The sequence below is a fragment of the Tursiops truncatus genome, chromosome 4 (genome assembly GCF_011762595.2).
Source record: "Tursiops truncatus isolate mTurTru1 chromosome 4, mTurTru1.mat.Y, whole genome shotgun sequence".
NCBI classification, from domain to species: domain Eukaryota; kingdom Metazoa; phylum Chordata; class Mammalia; order Artiodactyla; family Delphinidae; genus Tursiops; species Tursiops truncatus.
Window position 1 is genome coordinate 17424800 of NC_047037.1, and position 19891 is coordinate 17444690.

At 40.9% G+C, this 19891-nt stretch overlaps 1 protein-coding gene across 1 annotated transcript in view; it reads left to right on the forward strand.

Moving 5' to 3' along the window:
• Positions 1-12084: 12084 nt before the first annotated feature.
• Positions 12085-19891, forward strand: part of MINDY4B (MINDY family member 4B) — a 41773-nt gene continuing 33966 nt past the window's right edge. The window contains exons 1-3 of the mRNA XM_033856319.2: positions 12085-12191; positions 12429-12456; positions 14268-14435. Of these exons, the coding sequence (XP_033712210.1) occupies positions 12085-12191; positions 12429-12456; positions 14268-14435 (303 nt within the window). The remainder of the gene's footprint in view (positions 12192-12428; positions 12457-14267; positions 14436-19891) is intronic.

The window sequence follows — 19891 nt, forward strand, 5'->3', positions numbered from 1 at the left end:
CCTCAGCCCAGCCTGAGTGAGCCAGAGCCCCCAAATCAGTTGCTCCTTTAAACCTGTCCTGTCTGGGCAAGGAACAGATGCCCTCAGGTGACCTACATGCAGAGGTGGGGCCAAATCCAAAGCTGAACCCCAGGAGCTGTGCAAACAAAGAAGAGAAAGAGAAATTTCTCCATGCAGCCTCAGGAGCAGCAGATTAAATCTCCACAATCAACTTGATGTACCCTGCATCTGTGGAATACCTGAATAGACAATGAATCATCCCAAAATTGAGGCGGTGGACTTTGGGAGGAACGATATATATATTTCCTCCCTTTTTCTCTTTTTGTTAGTGTGTATGTGTATGCTTCTTTGTGTGATTTTGTCTGTTTAGCTTTGCTTTTAACATTTGTCCTAGGGATCTGTCTGTCCGTTTTTTTGTTGGTTTTGTTTTGTTTTGTTTTTGTATACTTTTTTTTTTTTGTGGTACGCGGGCCTCTCACTGTTGTGGCCTCTCCCATTGTGGAGCACAGGCTCCGGACGCGCAGGCTCAGTGGCCATGGCTCACTGGCCCAGCTGCTCCGCACCATGTGGGATCTTCCCGGACCAGGGCACGAACCTGTGTCCCCTGCATCGTCAGGCGGACTCTCAACCACTGTGCCACCAGGGAAGTCCCTGTTTTTGTATACTTTTTAACACTTGTTACCATTGGTGGATTTGTTTTTTGGCTTGGTTACTATCTTCTTTCTTTCTTTCTTTTTTTATTACTTTTTAATTTTTTAAATTTTTAATATTTTTTAACAACTTTATTTTATTTATTTTCTTTCCTGTGGCTGACAGGGTCTTGCTGCTCTGGTCGGGTGTCAGGCCTGTGCCTCTGGGTTGAGGGAGAACCGAGTTCAGGACATTGGACCACCAGAGACCTCCCAGCTTCCACATAAAATCAAACGGCAAAAGCTCTCCCAGAGATCTCCATCTCAATGCTAACACCCAGCTCCACTCAACGACCAGCAAGCTACAGTGATGGATACCCTATGCCAAACAACTAGCAAGACAGGAACACAACCCCACCCATTAGTAGAGAGGCTGCCTAAAATAATAATAATGTAACAGATGCCCCAAAACTCACCACCGGATGTGGTCCTGCCCACCAGAAAGACAAGATCCAGCCTCATCCACCTGAACACGTGCACCAGTCCCCTCCACCAGGAAGCCTACACAACCCACTGAACCAAATTTAGTTACTGGGGGCAGACACCAAAAACAAATGGGAACTACAAACCTGCAGCCTGTGAAAAGGAGACCCCAAACACAGTAAGTTAAGCAAAGTGAGAAGACAGAGAAACACACAGCAGACGAGGAAGTTAGGTTAAAACCCACCAGACTAAAAAAGTGAAGAGGAAATAGGCAGTCTACCTGAAAAAGAATTCAGAGTAATGATAGTAAAGATGATCCAAAATCTTGGAAACAGAATGGAGAAAATACAAGAAACGTTTAACAAGGACCTAGAAGAAATAAAGAGCAAACAAACAGTGATGAACAACACAATAAATGAAATTAAAAATTCTCTAGAAGGAATCAATAGCAAAATAACTGAGGCAGAAGAACGAATAAGTGACCTGAAGATGAAATAGTGGAAATAACTACCACAGAGCAGAACAAAGAAAAAAGAATGAAAAGAATTGAGGACAATCTCAGACATCTCTGGGACAACATTAAACACACCAACATTCGAATTATAGGGTTTCCCAGAAGAAGAAGAGAAAAAGAAAGGGACTGAGAAAATATTTGAAGAGATTATAGTTGAAAATTTCCCTAATATGGGAAAGGAAATAGTCAGTCAAGTCCAGGAAGCAGAGAGACTCCCATACAGGATAAATCCAAGGAGAAACACACCAAGACACATATTAATCAAACTACCAAAATTAAATACAAAGAAAAAAACATTAAAAGCAGCAAGGGAAAAGCAACAAATAACATACAAGGAAATTCCCATAAGGTTAACAGCTGATCTTTCAGCAGAAACTCTGCAAGCCAGAAGGGAGTGGCAGGACATATTTAAAGTGATGAAAGAGAAAAACCTACAACAAAGATTACTCTACCCAGCAAGGATCTCATTCAGATTCGACAGAGAAATTAAAAGCTTTACAGACGAGCAAAAGCTAAGAGAATTCAGCACCACAAAACCAGTTTTACAACAAATGCTAAAGGAACTTCTCTAGGCAGGAAACACAAGACAAGGAAAAGACCTACAATAACAAACTCCAAACAATTAAGAAAATGGTAATAGGAACATACATATTGAACATTACCTTAACTGTAAATGGATTAAATGCTCCTACCAAAAGGCATAGACTGGCAAAATGGATACAAAAACAAGATCTGTATATATGTTGTCTACAAGAGACCCACTTCAGACCTAAGGGCACACATAGACTGAAAGTGAGGGGATGGAAAAAGATATTCCATGCAAATGGAAATCAAAAGAAAGCTGGAGTAGCAATTTTCATATCAGACAAAATAGACTTTAAAACAAAGACTATTAGAAGAGACAAGGAAGGACACTACATAATGATCAAGGGATCAATCCAAGAAGAAGATATAACAATTGTAAATATTCATGCACCCAACATAGGAACACCTTAATACATAAGGCAAATACTAACAGCCATAAAAGGGGAAATAGACAGTAACACAATAACAGTAGGGGACTTTAACACCCCACTTTCACCAAAAGACAGATCAACCAAAATGAAAATAAATAAGGAAACACAAGCTTTAAATGATACATTAAACAAGATGGACTTAATTGATATTTATAGGACAACCATCCAAAAACAACAGAATACACTTTCTTCTCAAGTGCTCATGGAACTTTCTCCAGGATAGATCATATCTTGGGTCACAAATCAAGCCTCAGTAAATTTAAGAAAATTGAAATCATATCAAGTATCTTTTCCAACCACAACGCTATCAGACTAGATATCAATTACAGGAAAAAATCTGTAAAAAATACAAACACATGGAAGCTAAACAATACACTACTAAATAACCAAGGGATCACTGAAGAAATCAAAGAGGAAATCATCATATACCTAGAAACGAATGACAATGAAAACACAAAGACAAAAAAGTTCTGGGATGCAGCAAAAGCAGTTCTAAGAGGGAAGTATATAGTAATACAATCCTACCTCAAGAAACAAGAAACATCTCAAATAAGCAACCTAACCTTACACCTAAAGCAATTAGAGAAAGAAGAACAAAACCCCCCCAAAGTTAGCAGAAGGAAAAAAATCATAAAGATCAGATCAGAAATAAATGAAAAAGAAATGAAGGAAACAATAGCAAAGATAAATAAAACTAAAAGCTGATTCTTTGAGAAGATAAACAAAATTGAAAACCATTAGCCAGACACATCAAGAAAAAAAGGGAGAAGACACAAATCAATAGAATTAGTAATGAAGAAGTAACAACTGACACTGCAGAAATACAAAGGATCATGAGAGATTACTACAAGCAAGTATATGCCAATAGAATGGACAATCTGGAAGAAATGGACAAATTCTTAGAAAAGCACAACCTTCCGAGACTGAACCAGGAAGAAATAAAATATAAACAGACCATTCACAAGCACTGAAATTGAGACTGTGATAAAAAATCTTCCAACAAATAAAAGCCCAGGACCAGATGGCTTCACAGGCGAATTCTATCAAACATTTAGAGAAGAGCTAACACCTATCCTTCTCAAACTCTTCCAAAATATAGCAGAGGGAGGAACACTCCCAAACTCATTTTATGAGGCCACCATCACTCTGATACCAAAACCAGACAACGATGTCACAAAGAAAGAAAACTACAGGCCAATATCACTGATGAACATAGATGCAAAATTTCTCAACAAAATACAAGCAAACAGAATCCTACAGCACATTAAAAGGATCATACACCATGATCAAGTGGGGTTTATTCCAGGAATGCAAGGATTCTTCAATATATGCAAATCAATCAATGTGATAAACCATATTAACAAATTGAAGGAGAAGAACCATATGATCTTCTCAATAGATGCAGAAAAAGCTTTTGACAAAATTCAACACCAATTTATGATAAAAACCCTCCAGAAAGTAGGCCAGAGGGACTTACTTCAACATAATAGAGGCTATATATGACAAACCCAGAGCCAACATCGTTCTCAGTGGTGAAAAATTGAAACCATTTCCTCTAAGATCAGGAAAAAGACAAGGTTATCCACTCTCACCACTATTATTCAAGATAGTTTTGGAAGTTTTAGCCACAGCAATCAGAGAAGAAAAAGAAATAAAAGGAATCCAAATTGGAAAAAAAGAAGTAAAGCTGTCGCTGTTTGCAGATGACATGATATTATACTAGAGAATCCTAAAGATGGTACCAGAAAACTACTAGAGCTAATCAATGAATTTGGTAAAGTAGCAGGATACAAAATTAATGCACAGAAATCTCTTGCATTCCTATACACTAATGATGAAAAATCTGAAAGAGAAATTAAGGAAACAATCCCATTTACCATTGCAACAAAAAGAATAAAATACCTAGGAAAAAACCTACCTAAGGAGACAAAAGACCTGTGTGCAGAAAACTATAAGACACTGATGAAAGAAATTAAAGATGATACAAGCAGATGGAGAGATATACCACGTTCTTGGATTGGAAGAATCAACATTGTGAAAATGACTATACTACCCAAAGCAATCTACAGATTCAGTGCAATCCCTATCAAACTACCAACAGCATTTTTCACAGAACTAGAACAAATTTTCACAATTTGTATGGAAACACAGAAGACCCCGAATAGCCAAAGCAATCTTGAGAAAGAAAAATGGAGCTGGAAGAATCAGGCTCCCAGGTCTCAGACTATACTACGAAGCTACAGTAATCAAGACAGTATGGTACTGGCACAAAAACAGAAATATAGATGAATGGAACAGGTAGAAAGCCCAGAGATAAACCCACACACATATGGTCACCTTATTTTTGATAAAGGAGGCAAGAATATACAATGGAGAAAAGACAGCCTCTTTAATAAGTGGTTCTGGGAAAACTGGACAGCTATATGTAAAAGAATGAAATTAGAACACTCCCTAACACCATCCACAAAGATAAACTCAAAATGGATTAAAGACCTCAAAGTAAGGCCAGACACTATAAAATACTTAGAGGAAAACATAGGCAGAACACTCTATGACATAAATCACAGCAAGATCCTTTTTGACCCACCTCCTAGAGAAATAGAAATAAAAACAAAAATAAACAAATGGAACGTAATGAAACTTAAAAGATTTTGCACAGCAAAGGAAAACATAAACAAGACGAAAAGACAACCCTCAGAATGGGAGAAATTATTTGCAAATGAAGCAACTGACAAAGGATTAATCTCCAAAATTTACAAGTGGCTCATGCAGCTCAATATTAAAAAAACAAACAGCCCAATCCAAAAATGGGCAGAAGACTTAAATAGACATTTCTCCAAAGAAGATATACAGATTGCCAACAAACACATGAAAGGATGCTCAACATCACTAATCATCAGAGAAATGCAAATCAAAACTACAATGAGGTATCACCTCACACCAGTCAGAATTGCCATCATCAAAAAATCTACAAATAATAAATGCTGGAGAGGGTGTGGAGAAAAGGGAACCCTCTTGCACTGTTGGTGGGAATGTAAATTGATACAGCCACTATGGAGAACAGTATGGAGGTTCCTTAGAAAAGCAAACATAGAACTACCATATGACCCAGGAATCCCACTGCTGGGCATATACCCTGAGAAAACCATAATTCAAAAAGAGTCATGTACCACAATGTTCATTGCAGCTCTATTTACAATAGCCAGGACATGGAAGCAACCTGAGTGTCCATCAACAGATGAATGGATAAAGAAGATGTGCCACATATATATATAATGGAATATTACTCAGCCATAAAAAGAAAAGAAATTGAGTTATTTGTAGTAAGGTGGTTGGACCTAGAGTCTGTCATACAGAGTGAAGTAAGTCAGAAGGAGAAAAACAAATACCGTATGCTAACACATATATATGGAATCTAAAGAATAAATAAATAAATAAATAGGTTCTGAAGAACCTAGGTGCAGGACAGGAATAAAGACGCTGATGTAGAGAATGGACTTGAGGACATGAGTGGGGGGGAGCGTAAGCTGGGACAAAGTGATAGAGTGGCATGGACATATATACACTACCAAATGTGAAATAGATAGCTAGTGGGAAGCAGCTGCATAGCTCAGGGAGATCAGCTTTGTGTTTTGTGACCACCTAGAGGGGTGGGAAAGAGATGGTGGGAGGGAGACACAAGAGGGAGGAGGTATGGGGATATATGTATATGTATAGCTGATTCACTGTCTTATGAAGCAGAAACTAACACACCATTGTAAAGCAATTATACTCCAATAAAGATGTTAAAAAAAAAAGAAGTGAGTAGATAATATATAATAGCTAAGGGCTTTTAAAATTCTGCTTGGTTACTTTTTACATATGATGATATAAGCCATATATAATAATTAACATAAATCAAAATAAAAAAATGAAATTAAAGAGGGGACATCACTACAGATCTCATGGACATTAAAAGGATAATAAAGGAATACTATAAACAACTCTATGATCACAAATTTGGTAACTTAAATAAAATTGACCAATTCCTTGAAAGACACAACTCACACAAGAAAGAGACCATCTGAAAAAGCCAACAGACTATGGCAAAGATGGTGGGATATCACTCCCATGATTACGTTACCTCATATGGCAAAGGTTAAGGAATTTTGCAGATGTAATTAAGGTCCCTAATCAGTTTGACTTCCAATTAATCAAAAGGGAGACGTTTCTGGGTGGACCTGGCCTAATCAAGTTAGTCCTTTATAAGAGACCTTAGGCTTTTCCCAAGATCAGAGACTTGAAGCAGCAGAGCCTCCCTTTTTCCTGCTGGTCTTGAAGAAATAAGTTCTATAGTCACAAGGAAATGAGTTCTGCCAACAACTATGTGAGCTTAGAAGAGGACTCTGAGTCTAGATGAGAGCTCAAGGCCTGGCAAACACCTTAATTGCAGCCTTGTGAGACCTTGAGCAGAGGATGCTAGACCATGTCTGGACTCCTGAGTGGGGGAAACTGTGACATAGTATATAGGTACTGTTTTAAACTGCTAAGTTTGTGGTAATTTCTTGTGCAGCAATAGATAACTAATATAGCAGAGGAGCAAAGATTCCTACCCAATCTGACTCCAGGATCTGTGCTTTAAATACTGGTTCTCAGATTCTTTCTGACACCAGATGAGAGATTTTTTTTTCCCCAAACCAACAAATTCGCTATTTCTCCAACACCACCTAGGTGTTCTACAATTGAAATTCCAACAGTTTGACAGGAACTGGGGACAAAGACAAATATGTATATCCCATTACACCACACTGGTCTTTAAGACCTTTTGGAGGAGGACTGCGGCCCATACCAGTGACTAAGTGACCAACCAACGACCTCATGGCCACTGACTGAGGGACAAATGCCCCAGTCTTCATACTTTAGGACTTTTTGACTTCTAGCTCTATCCCGATCCTGGGCTATCACCCCTAGAACGCGTAAAGGCAGGTAAAAGTAAAACTTTTAAAGGAGAATTTTTAATATATAAGAGGCAAGAGAACATTGGCTAAAGGTTAGTAGTTTTCGCATAGGTCATATTCATTATGATTCTGTGAGGTAAGTCAAAGGAGATACGGAAAGTGAAACTCAGAGAAACTAAATAACTTCTCCAAGGTTACGGTCATGGGAGAGGCCCTGGGATTTGACCCTGGACCTGACACCCTCTTTCTCTTCCTTACAACACCACCAAAGAACAAAAGGGGAATATATCAACTATCTTCTAGTTTCCAGTGGATTGGCAGAATTCTTTAAGGAAGGACTACAATCAGGAAATTTCCATCTCCACAGAAAGAACTAAAGAAAATGAATGATAATTAAACCATAAAGGATTTAACTTAATCCTAAGGAAGAGCTTTCCAGGGGTAAGGTTAATTAAACACTAACAAGATTTTATTTCAGAAAAAAAATCGAAAGGCTCTAAAATTCTGCCTCCAGATTTCTGTTTATAAAGTCTCATGTAAAAACAGCAAGAAGAAAGGTTGGGGATAATTTTTCAAGCCGGTCAAAATGCTTGCAAGCCCAAGGTCTTCAAATTTGACCCTAAGGATGAACTGAGTAAATCCTGTAATGATCAGTCATAGTTTTCTGGGAACCTATAGCAAATGTTAATAACATTAAATGTTTACATGTTAATTTCCAAGTTTGAAATAAAAACTAGCTTTTCTCATGAAATCATTGGTATTATTTTTCAAAATTATCAAGAAAGAAAGCACATGGATTCAGGCACAGGTTTCTGCACTTACATAGTGTATTTCCTTTATAGGTGAAGGATTTCAGACCCTGCACCATCCCCCTGGCCCTCTGCAGGGCTGCAAAACTTCCCTTCTCCCCCATGGCCCCTGCTTTGTACTCTTTCCTTTTGCTGCTGCAGATCCATTGCTGCATGAGACCCTGTATTCAGCCCCAATCCTCTGATGTATCATGGGCAGTCTTGGGACAGGAGATTTAGGTGACCTCATGTGCCATGGGGTGGGGGCAAAGGTATTAGAAAGTGACGGGGATAACCCCAAATTCTACATATTTGTGTACACCTTTCCTGCCCTATCTCTCCAGATCTGGCCTGAGATGCCCCCATCCCATCCTTTCTTTCTACCCTACTTCTTACACCCAGCTCCTACTCTAAGTCTTTTGACGAAATGCCCGAGAGAGGGGTGGCTTCCTCTGGATGTAGCTGAGTCTTAACTCCTGGTGTAGTCCAGAGGCCAGCCCTTTCCATTTATAGAACTCTTATCAACATGTAACTGAAAAGAAAAAGAAAGGAAGGGTAGTAAAGACAGCACTTTCTTGATTGAAAAGAATGGGACCATGAATTCCAACTTAGAAATAAAAGGAGCAAAAGGGGTTGGGCAAGGAATGCTCCAATAACAAAATTTGGCAGTAGCAAAACTCTTTAAGATAACCATATCGTTTGGTTCAGGCATTCTACTTTTAAGGATTAAACAATGGAAAGATAAATAAGATCTACATAAGTAGAGTGATATACCATTTTCATCTATTAGAAGTCTCAACATGGTAAAGATATGGAACTATCCCCATTTCATAGATGAATAGACTGGGCACAGATAGGTTAAATAACTTGCCCAAGGCCACACAGCTAGCAAGTGGTGAAACCATGATTCAAAACTAAGCAGCTGGGGCCCAGAGACCATGCCCTTTACCACTCTGCTTTCCTACCCGCCCCCTGTGCTCCCACAGCCCCGAGCCACTGTTCTCACAGCATTTTCCCCTCCCTGTGTGCCTGTTTCCTCTGCTAGAAAGAGCAAGAACCGTATCTTACTCAACTTGGCATCTCCAAGTGCCTGACACACAGGAAGTACTCAAAATATTTTTATTGAACCCAACAAAATGGTACATTAGTAAGTTGTCTAGTCAATGGGGCTTATGCTTCTACCTTTATAGAATCCTCTGTAAACCAGGACACAGACATAGTTCCAAATATACAGACTTAATAATGATTCTTAAGAAAAATAGTTTTCTCAGCTACTCCTCTTTCTTGGTTTAGGGTTGTTAAATTATTTAAATGGTAGATCCAGAATTAATTTTTTAATATGACTTTCTAAATTGGAAATTCCAAGACATTTCTCACCTTTATATTATTTGAGAGCAAGGATCAAGTATTTTCATTGTTATTCTATAGCGGGAGTTAGGGGGTGCCCAATAAATATTAAATACTGATGCCCCCATTAAAACTATAAAATTATAAAGAGGAAAGCAGAGGAAAGCTTTTTTTAAAGGAGGATGTATGGTTAGAGGAGGGAGATAAGAAAGGATTTCTTTATGCCTCTTATGTTTACAATAAAAGTTCTGAACCTGGTGGAAGTTGATGAGACCTGTGAATATGAAATGGTTAAACAATCACTAAAAGTTAGTTTAAGAAACTGGAAGTAGAGCGTTCCCAAGCAAAACTGCGGACAGTTAAATCTGCCTCTGGTTGATGTGGTGACTTGCTGTGTTTCAAGATATAACCGGTCCCCTCAGCCCTGACTACTCTAGTCATCATAAATCCACATAGCCTCTTTGCTTTGACCTCTTAGTATTACCAGAATTTTACAAAACTCATGATCAGATATGTCATAGAGAAAGTGACCTCCGGCTGAAGAGGTCCAATTTAGGTCAGAAAAGACAGGAACCCTTTTCTGGTCATCATTATTTGTTTTGATAAAACCATTGTATTTCTCAGAGTTCTCCAGAGAAACAGAACCAATAGGACATGTGGATCTCTCTCTCTCTCTCTCTCTCTCTCTCTCTCTCTCTCTCTCTCTCTCTCTCTCTCTCTCTCTCTATATATATATATATATATATATATATATATATATTTCCTTAAACTAATTGGCCACATGATTGTGGGGACTGGCAAGTCTGAAATATGCACGGCAAGCTGGCAGGCTGGGGGCCCAGGGAAGAGTTGATGTTGCAGGCTCAGGTCTAAAGGCAGTTTAGAGGCCAAATTCCTTCTTTCTCTGCGGACCTTGGTCTTTTCTCTTAAGGCCTTCAACTGATTGGATAAGACTCACCCACATTACAAAGGATAATCTGCTTTACTCAAAATCACTAATTTAAATTTTTTTGAATTTTATTTATTTTTTATACAGCAGGTTCTTGTTAGTTATCCATTTTATACACATTAGTGTATATATGTCAATCCCAATCTTCAATTCATCACACCACCACACCATCTCCCACCCCCGCTTCCTCCCCTTGGTGTCCATACATTTGTTCTCTATATCTATGTCTCTATTTCTGCCCTGCAAACCGGTTCATCTGTACCATTTTCCTAGGTTCCACATTTATGCGTTAATATACGATATTTGTTTTTCTCTTTCTGACTTACTTCACTCTGTATGACAGTCTCTTGATCCATCCATGTCTCTACAAATGACCCAATTTCATTCCTTTTTATGGCTGAGCAATATTCCATTGTATATTCTTTATCCATTCATCTGTCACACCTGTCAGAATGGCCGTCATCAAAAAAATCTACAAACAATAAATGCTGGAGAGGGTGTGGAGAAAAGGGAACCCTCTTGCACTGCTGGTGGGAATGTAAATTGGTACAGCCACTCTGGAGAACAGTATGGAGGTTCCTTAAAAAACCAAAAATAGAACTACCATACGACCCAGCAATCCCACTACTGGGCATATACCCAGAGAAACCATAATTCTACCATTTAAATGTTAATCATATCTAAAAAATATCTTTACAGCAACATCTGGACTGGTATTTGACCAAAAACTCGGTACCATAGTCTAGCAAGTTGACACATAAAATTAACCAACACAACCATCAATATTCTTTTTTGTTAATGCCAGTTATTACAGCTACAATTCATTCAGCCAATAGGAAGAGACATACCTTTAAATTTCTCCCCAAAACAAATCAAACCAGTCCCTCTTCAAATTGTGTAATATTTCTGTGGACTAAAATCTATCCTTTGGCCAGATTCTTCCTTGGCCTACGTATTACCCAATAGTAGTTGCTATCATTTTTCAATATCAGCATGATGGCTTTTATCCTCTTTGACTACGTATTTCCAAGGAGGTACCACAGAATAAGGTGCTATCACATTCCACCAGCATGGTATCTCTCATCGATTAAATTATCCCAGTTGCTCTGATACAGGTAAGTAATTGCAGTCCCTTTGTTTATAAATCTGTGTCTTGGATTAAACATTCATGGCGTCCATACAGTGAAGAAAAACACAGAAGTATTCTACCTCTAATGAAAGTTTAATCATTATCTGATAGCGGGGGCTTACAAAACGCCCAAAGCTGCAACTGGGTGGCGTGATCTCCTTGCTGGTCAAAAAGTAGGGGCTGCACACACTTCACCTGGGCATCTATGCCAGCCATCTCACTTCACTGCCAGCTCTCTCTCTCCCACCTGAACAACTTCCTTCTTCTAATTCCTTACATTATCTAAACAGCCATGGAGCCCTCGGACGGGGAACAGAGCTCCCAAGAGCTGGATTTAGAGGAGATAACTAGGAAGATTTCATTTCTGGACAAGTGGAGGGAAATCTTTAGTTATCACCGGTAAGATGTTCTCATTTTCTCATTTCTCGAGAACCAGAGGGATTTTAGGTGTTTAAGTAATCAGCTTTTATGCTTGCCACGTGAGAAGTGTCCGTTACAGATTTACATTTTAAATGCTTCAGGTATGATTGTTTGCAGAAAGAGCCATCCTTAGCAAGGTTGAAGTTGAAGAGGTTTGAGGGTATAAGGGTTGAACATACTGAGTAATTTTCTTGATGTTTTCTCTTTCATTTATAGGTTGGGAACCAATAATACAACTTCTCAGGTAATTGTTTTTCTCAGAGCCAGTGTGTTTTCCTCTAGCTGCTTCTTCAAAACAATCACATTAACAGCATAATCTGCATTTATTCTGTGCACATAATGTCACTCAGGCACCCAGCATTTAACGTGTGAAAACACAAAACTAGAAACCTTGTTGAAGATCTTTTCTTGCGCCTTCTTTTTTCATAAAAACCTCTTCCTACTTTTTCTTTTTAATTGGGGTATAGTTGCTTTACAATGTTGTGTTAGTTTCTGCCGTACAATGAAGTGAATCAGCTATATGTATACATATGTCCCCTCCCTCTTGGACCTCCCTCCCGCCCCACCCGATCCCACCCATCTAGGTCACCACAGAGCACCGAGCTGATCTCCTCTTCATCATTAAAAGCACCATGTGGTTATTATTTTAGAAAAAAAAAATATGAGAATCTAGAGTTCCTACACTTGTGAAATAACACTAGATTCTGACACCCAAGTGCTTCAGTGATCCTGAAGAAAAGTAGTTCTGAAAATAGTTATTGTCTTGTTTCAGCTTCTGAAAAATTGTTTTCCTTACCATCTTCAAATAAGGAAAAGATGACTGAATTCAGGTGTTAACATGTATTTTAAAATCTGTTATACAGTATAAGATGAAAGATGTTTTTCTCTCATATCACCTGAAAAGGTTAGAAGGTAATGGACTTTGTGTTTCAGATATTAATTCAATCACTGAACAAACACAGCATAAAATATTAAGGTGATTTTCTTGGCACTAATATATGACACAATCAAACAACTGAATGATTAATATTTTAACTATTACCACTAAAGCACCTTGCTCCAAGTAACCTGTGATCAAAAGCCTTATTATATGTGCTGAAACTCTCTGACCCAGTCTGTTAGAATTGGGGAGATAATACTTCTGTTTTAGTCCTGAAAGTATTAAATGGAGGTAGCTATCATTTGGGGGAACAGAATAGTCAAAAGATAAAACAATCTTTACAAGGAAAAAAAATAAATGTCAAGTTATGCTTTACACAAGGTGGGGGAAACCCCCTGCCAAAAATGTAAAGATTTTCCATGTGATTTGCGAAATGCATCTTATCCCACCAGTAGTCTGTGACTTGGATGCTGTGTTTCTGAGATAAGAAAGCATCTTAGCCTCTAGGAATCCAGAAAAACTAGGAAAGCAGTTTCCTTCATGTTTCAGCTACCAACTGGGCAAATTTGTTTCATGAAATTAGGATAGAAGTAAATTGGAAGAAGAATCAATGCTAACTTATATTTAAATGCCGTAAGAATCAGTTAAGAAAAGTAAAAATAGATGTTTTTCTTAAAGGTAGGGAGGGGGTGGATTTTTTTAAGGAAGAAAATTATTATATTCACTTGCTAGGCAACAGGAATCTGAGAGAATTAAAAGGAGGTAACCTGACTTTGTTTACTGGCCAGTTAACAACGTAATGAGAAATACCTCATATAGACTGGAAAGATTCACTCATTGTTTATAAAATGTTGCCTTCTCAAAACAAGAGACAGTGACATTTACATTCTTCTATAAACATAATTTCAAGTCAAGGTCTTGATAGCGTTAATTACGTTTCCATAGTTACACTTAACCTCTCCGAGTCACATAAAACTTAGGAGAAACCCTTTTGACACAGACACTGGGATTTTTCTGCCTCTTTTATTGCTATTTATGAAAATTTTCAGACAGCTTTAAAAGGGAGACAACATTTTCTGAACACTGATATTTCAGAGAGAAAGAGAGAAAAGAGAGGAAAAAAGGTCATCACCAGCTCTGTTTGCTTGGTTTTTTGGTGGTGGCACTTTACACAGAATCGTGAAGGCAACCATATATCTGCCGGTGAAACTGAAGATGGAACAGGAATACCTCAGCCAAAAGGACACGGACATTGGCCATCGAGTAGCCTTTGTTCTATTCCCAAACCCTCTATCATCTCTTCAAAATCGGGCGGCCTTCCTATCTCCCTAGCAGCGGCCACGGTAAGTATAGCTTGTCAATTAAACATGAAATGAAACGTAATCTTCCCCAAACAACAAGGCAGGGGAATCTTATCTGCTGTCATGTGAGAGTATTATGGAAGATAAGACTACAGACGGTGGTTACTGGTAAAAGGCGAATATAATTAAAATGACTTATTTATGGTATTTTTCAAGGACACCGGTGACGTTACAGGTTTTCCTCCCAAACTCTCAGTCTCTCTTTATTTACTCCCTCAGTGTGACAGTCAAGTGTGAAGCCATGAGGGAGTTAAATTCAAATAATTTACATATAAGGTAGGACAGGGCAGCCGGTGAGGACTGCAAAGGTGGAAGACGAGGTAGATGTGGGAGACAGGACCCCTGTCCTGTGTGGGCAGGAAGGAGGGAGATGGGGACACATGTCCAGGCCCAGTCTTGGGGCAAAGAGATGATCTCAAGAAAGAAACGTTCCCTGGGGCTACCAACAAATAAGCAGATTTGAAAAGAACCCGATGTTCAAGAATCCAAGTGGACCTGGAAGCTACTGTTCCCAGGGACTGTTTGTTCCATTCAAAACTTGACCAGGGCTGGGGAGAGGGGCTGAGGCAGAGACCCAGACACACCTCACTGCATGGGCTGGGGGCAATGCCTTGGCGAATGGCCAAAGGACCAGCTGTCATGGTCAAAGAGGCATGATCGGGAATTGGGGAAGTAAAGCCAGGGGTCGAGGCAGGGAAAAAGCACCAGAGAGGGTGAGAGATCCCGCCAACAGGATTGTCCTGTAATATGGCCCTTTCAATCATAGTGAAAATCAGGGCTTTTAGGGACAGTTTTCCCACATTCACCCCATTTCCTCAGCCTCCAGACCACATTCTAGATACTTAGGCAGAAACCTCTCCTTGGGGCCCTAAGGACAAAAGTCGGAAGAAGCACTTCCTTTCTGAGGACACGCGGCCCTGCACCTGGGCACGCTTGCAGAACCCACCTGGGACCAGCCTGGTCTTCTGGGTAAAGACCAGCAAGGCCTACGGTCAGACCTGCCATGGACATAAAGCTCTGTAGTCTGTGCCCTGCAGGCAGGGTCCCTGATGAGAGGCAGGAGTGGGGGCCAGACCCCCTCTGGGGAAACCTCACAGTCTCCCCCTGCTTGTCAAGCCCAGAGGCCAGGCTGGCCCCGACTGCAGTATTTCTAACCCTCAGTGTAGCTGTTCCTGAGGCTCCCCAGGTGGAACATCATCGTACACAGGGACTACAGCCCCCGTGTTCTTTTTCATCACGTACATCCGCACAGGCTTCACAGAGCAACTCTCTCCATTGCTGAGGCTGCGGCACAAACGTGCTGGGAGGCCCACGTGCTCTTTCTTATCTTCACAGATCTTTCTGCCTCAATCCACCTTCCCTCTTGTGCTCCAGTGCCAGATGTCACAGGAAGACAGGCCAGCAGGGCTCTCTTGAGATGCTGCACGTTGCTCGTTGGCCTCACAGTTCCTGGATGGTGCCTTAACTTGTGTCTTAGGTGTCTAGTTCATCACTCTCCTTTTGAGGAATGAAGACAGGTGACGTGTAATCCTATTAGCATCTCCAGGCTCAGTGGTTATTCTGCCTACACTGTGCTGTAGAAACAGTAGTTAGAGCAACTACAGTGCCCCTCAATATCCTCGGGAGATTGGTTTCAGGACCCCCCAGAGGAAACCAAAATCCTCTGATGCTCGAGTCCCTTATAGAAAATGGCCTAATACCATTGCCCCCCCCCCATATCCGCAGATACAGAGGGCCGAGTGTATCCACATTTTACTGTAAAAGGTTTTTAATGAACACTTTAATAAAAAAGTATTATTGGCTACTAATGAATTTCTATGAAGAATGTCATTTTAAAATTTACACATATCAGGAAATAGGCTACCTTTTGTACGGAAAATAGAGAAAACTGATTCTACACTGATACCGTATTTGCCTGTATATGCACACAGAAATTCCAGAAGACTTCCTAAAATGTGACAGTAGGCGGAGGGAGAGGGGCAAGGGCCCTGGGTCGGGGGGAGTCTTCTCAGCATAGCTTTTTGTACTCTCTGGATTTTGAACCATGTGAATGGACAATCTATTTCTAAAAACACCGTCGTGCCTTTTAAAAACAGGGGAAAAAAAAGGCATTCACAGGTGTTTCCAAAGTCTTCTAGTTCCTCTCTCTATTGTGGAGGCAGGAGAGTCTGGGTCTGAATTCTCCCACTTGCCTACAAACACAGACATGATGCAATTGGAGACCTCCTCAGTGACTTTTCCAAGGTAATTCTCTCCCTTTGGAAAAGGCTGGGAGACGAAAGAATCAGACCTGATGGAGGGTTCAGGAAGTCCCAGAAGCAAAGAGAATTGATTTTTCTTCAAAAAAAAAAAAAAAAAACAAATTTGGACGTATTCCCATTATGAGGACCAGATGATAAGGTATCCTTTAAATAACAGTAGCGTTAATTAAACACACCCTGGGATTTCAAGATGATGAGCCTTGCGGTTCTGAATACTCGTGTCCAGGGAGGCAGTTTGGAAGCCTGACCAATTCTAATCGACATTTCGGCCGTGCAGCCGCCTGGCAAATTATTAGAGCGATTGGACCCTAGCACTCACATGAGAGTGTTTTTCGTTGTCATTCTGCTGTTCTCATTTCCCGCCTCCATTTGGAATTGCGATTCATAGGATTTCCTGACACTGGCACACACTTTTTGCTGGGAATCTGCTGAGAAAGTAGGGAGTGGGCAAAACAGCCAATGCCCCTTTGCTTTCCCCAGCTCTCCTGTTTCTCGCCTTTTGTTGCCCTATTTCCAGTACCACAGGGTTCTTCCTTCCCCCAGCCGCACGTCTTATAGTGTATGTGGTGTAATGAACGGCGGGCAAGGCTGCTGGCCCAGGTGGCATCATCGGAGAAGGTGAGAGTCCTCCTCTGGGCTCTTCCACAGCAACATCCCCTCCCCCGCTGTGCTTCCCACCAGCAGAAGTTTTTCATCCTCCTTCACAGTCAGGCCCTTCTGCGGGACCCAGCCTGGAATACATTCCTATTGCCTCTTTTATCAGCAGCCAATAAACAAACCCCTAGTGTATTTGCAATATCACCCAGCAGGATCATATTAAAACTGTAATACTGGGAGATCAAAATATTCTGGGGGAGAACCAGAAAAATGAAGCTCTAATCGAGGGTAACAGGCAATGGGCTGGCTTTAGGGGAGCAGGAAGCACAGCCTGGTAACCCCAACATAGGTCTGGCTGATAGATGGTCCTCAGTAGATGTTTCATTCATTCATTCATTGCCTCTTGGGTGATCCCCAAGAGAGGCATCGCTGTACAGGGTAGTGGGTGTCATTTGTGTGCCCCTTCAGAAGCATACTCTACCCCTGTCCGCCCTGCTTTCTGCACTGCAGACTGAGCTGTACTCACCCCATCAGTAGGGCTCCCTCCTCTGACTTCCTGTTGAGTTTGACCAATGGGAGCCCTGGAGGGAGCCTGGAGGGACGGAAGGGAATGAAGTCAGGTGTGCAAAGCTGGCTGAATCCCTCTCCTCAGAAGGCAGTCCTCTCCCAGGACTCTCTCATCCCTTCCACCCCTCCAGGTGTCAGCGACATAAAAACTTCTCACTCTTGCTAACCCTGGGGCCCTGCATTAGCCACTCTTGCTGCCCCACATGCAGCCCACATCTTTGTAAATGGTCCCTGAATTAAAGTTTCCTCAAGTTAATTATCCTGACTCGAGTGCCATCTGTTTCCTGCTGGGACCCTGACTGGTACCAGTTGAAAGGCTTGCATTTGATTCCTGGCACTACCATTTACTATCTACGTGACCCTGGGCATACCACTTCACTGCTCTGGGCCCCAAGTCCTTTAACTGTAAAATGAGAGCCGAATCCGATTTTTAAAAATTCAACAACTACTTCTTGCGAGCCTGCTAGGTACCAGGTACTGCACCAGATGCTGAGAAATTGATGGTGAACGCAACCAGGTAAAGAGACTACCACTCTATTTGATGGGCTAGTTTAGAAATGTCTTCTTAGGACGCAGTAATTCTAACCTCTCTGATTCCATGATGGTCCAGTAATTTCTAAAGCAGGAAAAGATTTAGGGAAGGAGCTTCAAAGCAAATTATTCTACTTCAAATTGTGGGCAGGGAGCATGTGGGAGAGGACTGGACGGGGACAGGTGGTCACAAGAGGTCCCTCTAAGACCAGGGACAATGGACAAGGCAGTCAGGGTAAGGAAATGAAATCTGTTGGGAAGAATGATCCAGGACGTGTGTGTGTGTATGTGTGTGTGTGAGAGAGAGAGAGAGCGAGAGAGAGACAGACAGAGAGACAGAGAGACAGAGAAACAGAGAGAGAGAGAGAATGATCACCATCGTTATCATCACCACAGCAATCAGGGAAGAGAGGTATTCCTGGAAAACTAACAAAGTGAAGAGAGAAAAACCGTGCCTGATTGTGTTAAGTAATAACAATCATTATAGTCATTTATTAGGACCATTTGCCATTTGTGTCTAGTTACCAGGCAGCACAACAACATACATGTATCACTGACTATGTGTCAGGTTAATCTTGTTATAAATTATACTGATATGAAAGTCAGTGTTGGGAGGAGGGATAAATTGGGAGATTGGGATTGACATATACACACTACTATATATAAAATAGATAACTAATAAGGACCTACTGAACAGCACAGGGAACTCTACTCGGTACTCTGTAATGGCCTATATGGGAAAAGAATCTTAAAAAGAGTGGGTATATGTATACGTATAACTGATTCACTTTTGCCGTACAGCAGAAACTAACACAACATTCTAAATCAACTATACTCCAATAAAAATTTAAAAAAAAAAAGAAAAGAGGGCTTCCCTGGTGGCGCAGTGGTTGAGAGTCCGCCTGCCGATGCAGGGGACACGGGTTCGTGTCCTGGTCCGGGAGGATCCCACATGCCGCAGAGCGGCTGGGCCCGTGAGCCATGGCTGCTGAGCCTGCGCGTCCGGAGCCTGTGCTCCGCAACGGGAGAGGCCACAACAGTGAGAGGCCCGCATACAGCAAAAAAATTAAATTAAATTAAATTAATAAAATTTAAAAAAGAAAAGAAAAGAAAGTCAGTGTTACATAAGTAAGGTGAGTCATCTCTGTTGCCACCCTGGACACTGGGGGCTCCCTGAGAAGCCTGCAGCCCCCCTGTTCTAGGCCTTCCCGAGGTGAAGCTGGACAGTGGCTCTCCCTAAGTTGGAGGGGGCAGCTGGCAACAGAAACGGGAGTTTGATCTGGCTTACTGAGCTTTTTAAATTGAATTTGAATTCTCAGCTTTCTCAGCCACAATTGTCTTAGGCTGTCACATTATCCATGGCTTCTCCTCCCTTACCCCTGCCAGTGTCTGGGCTTTTTCCATCTGGGCTGGGACTTTCTTCCATGCAACATGAGAGGTTCCAGTGTAGACAGGCTGTGTTTTCACAAAGGTAATAACAGC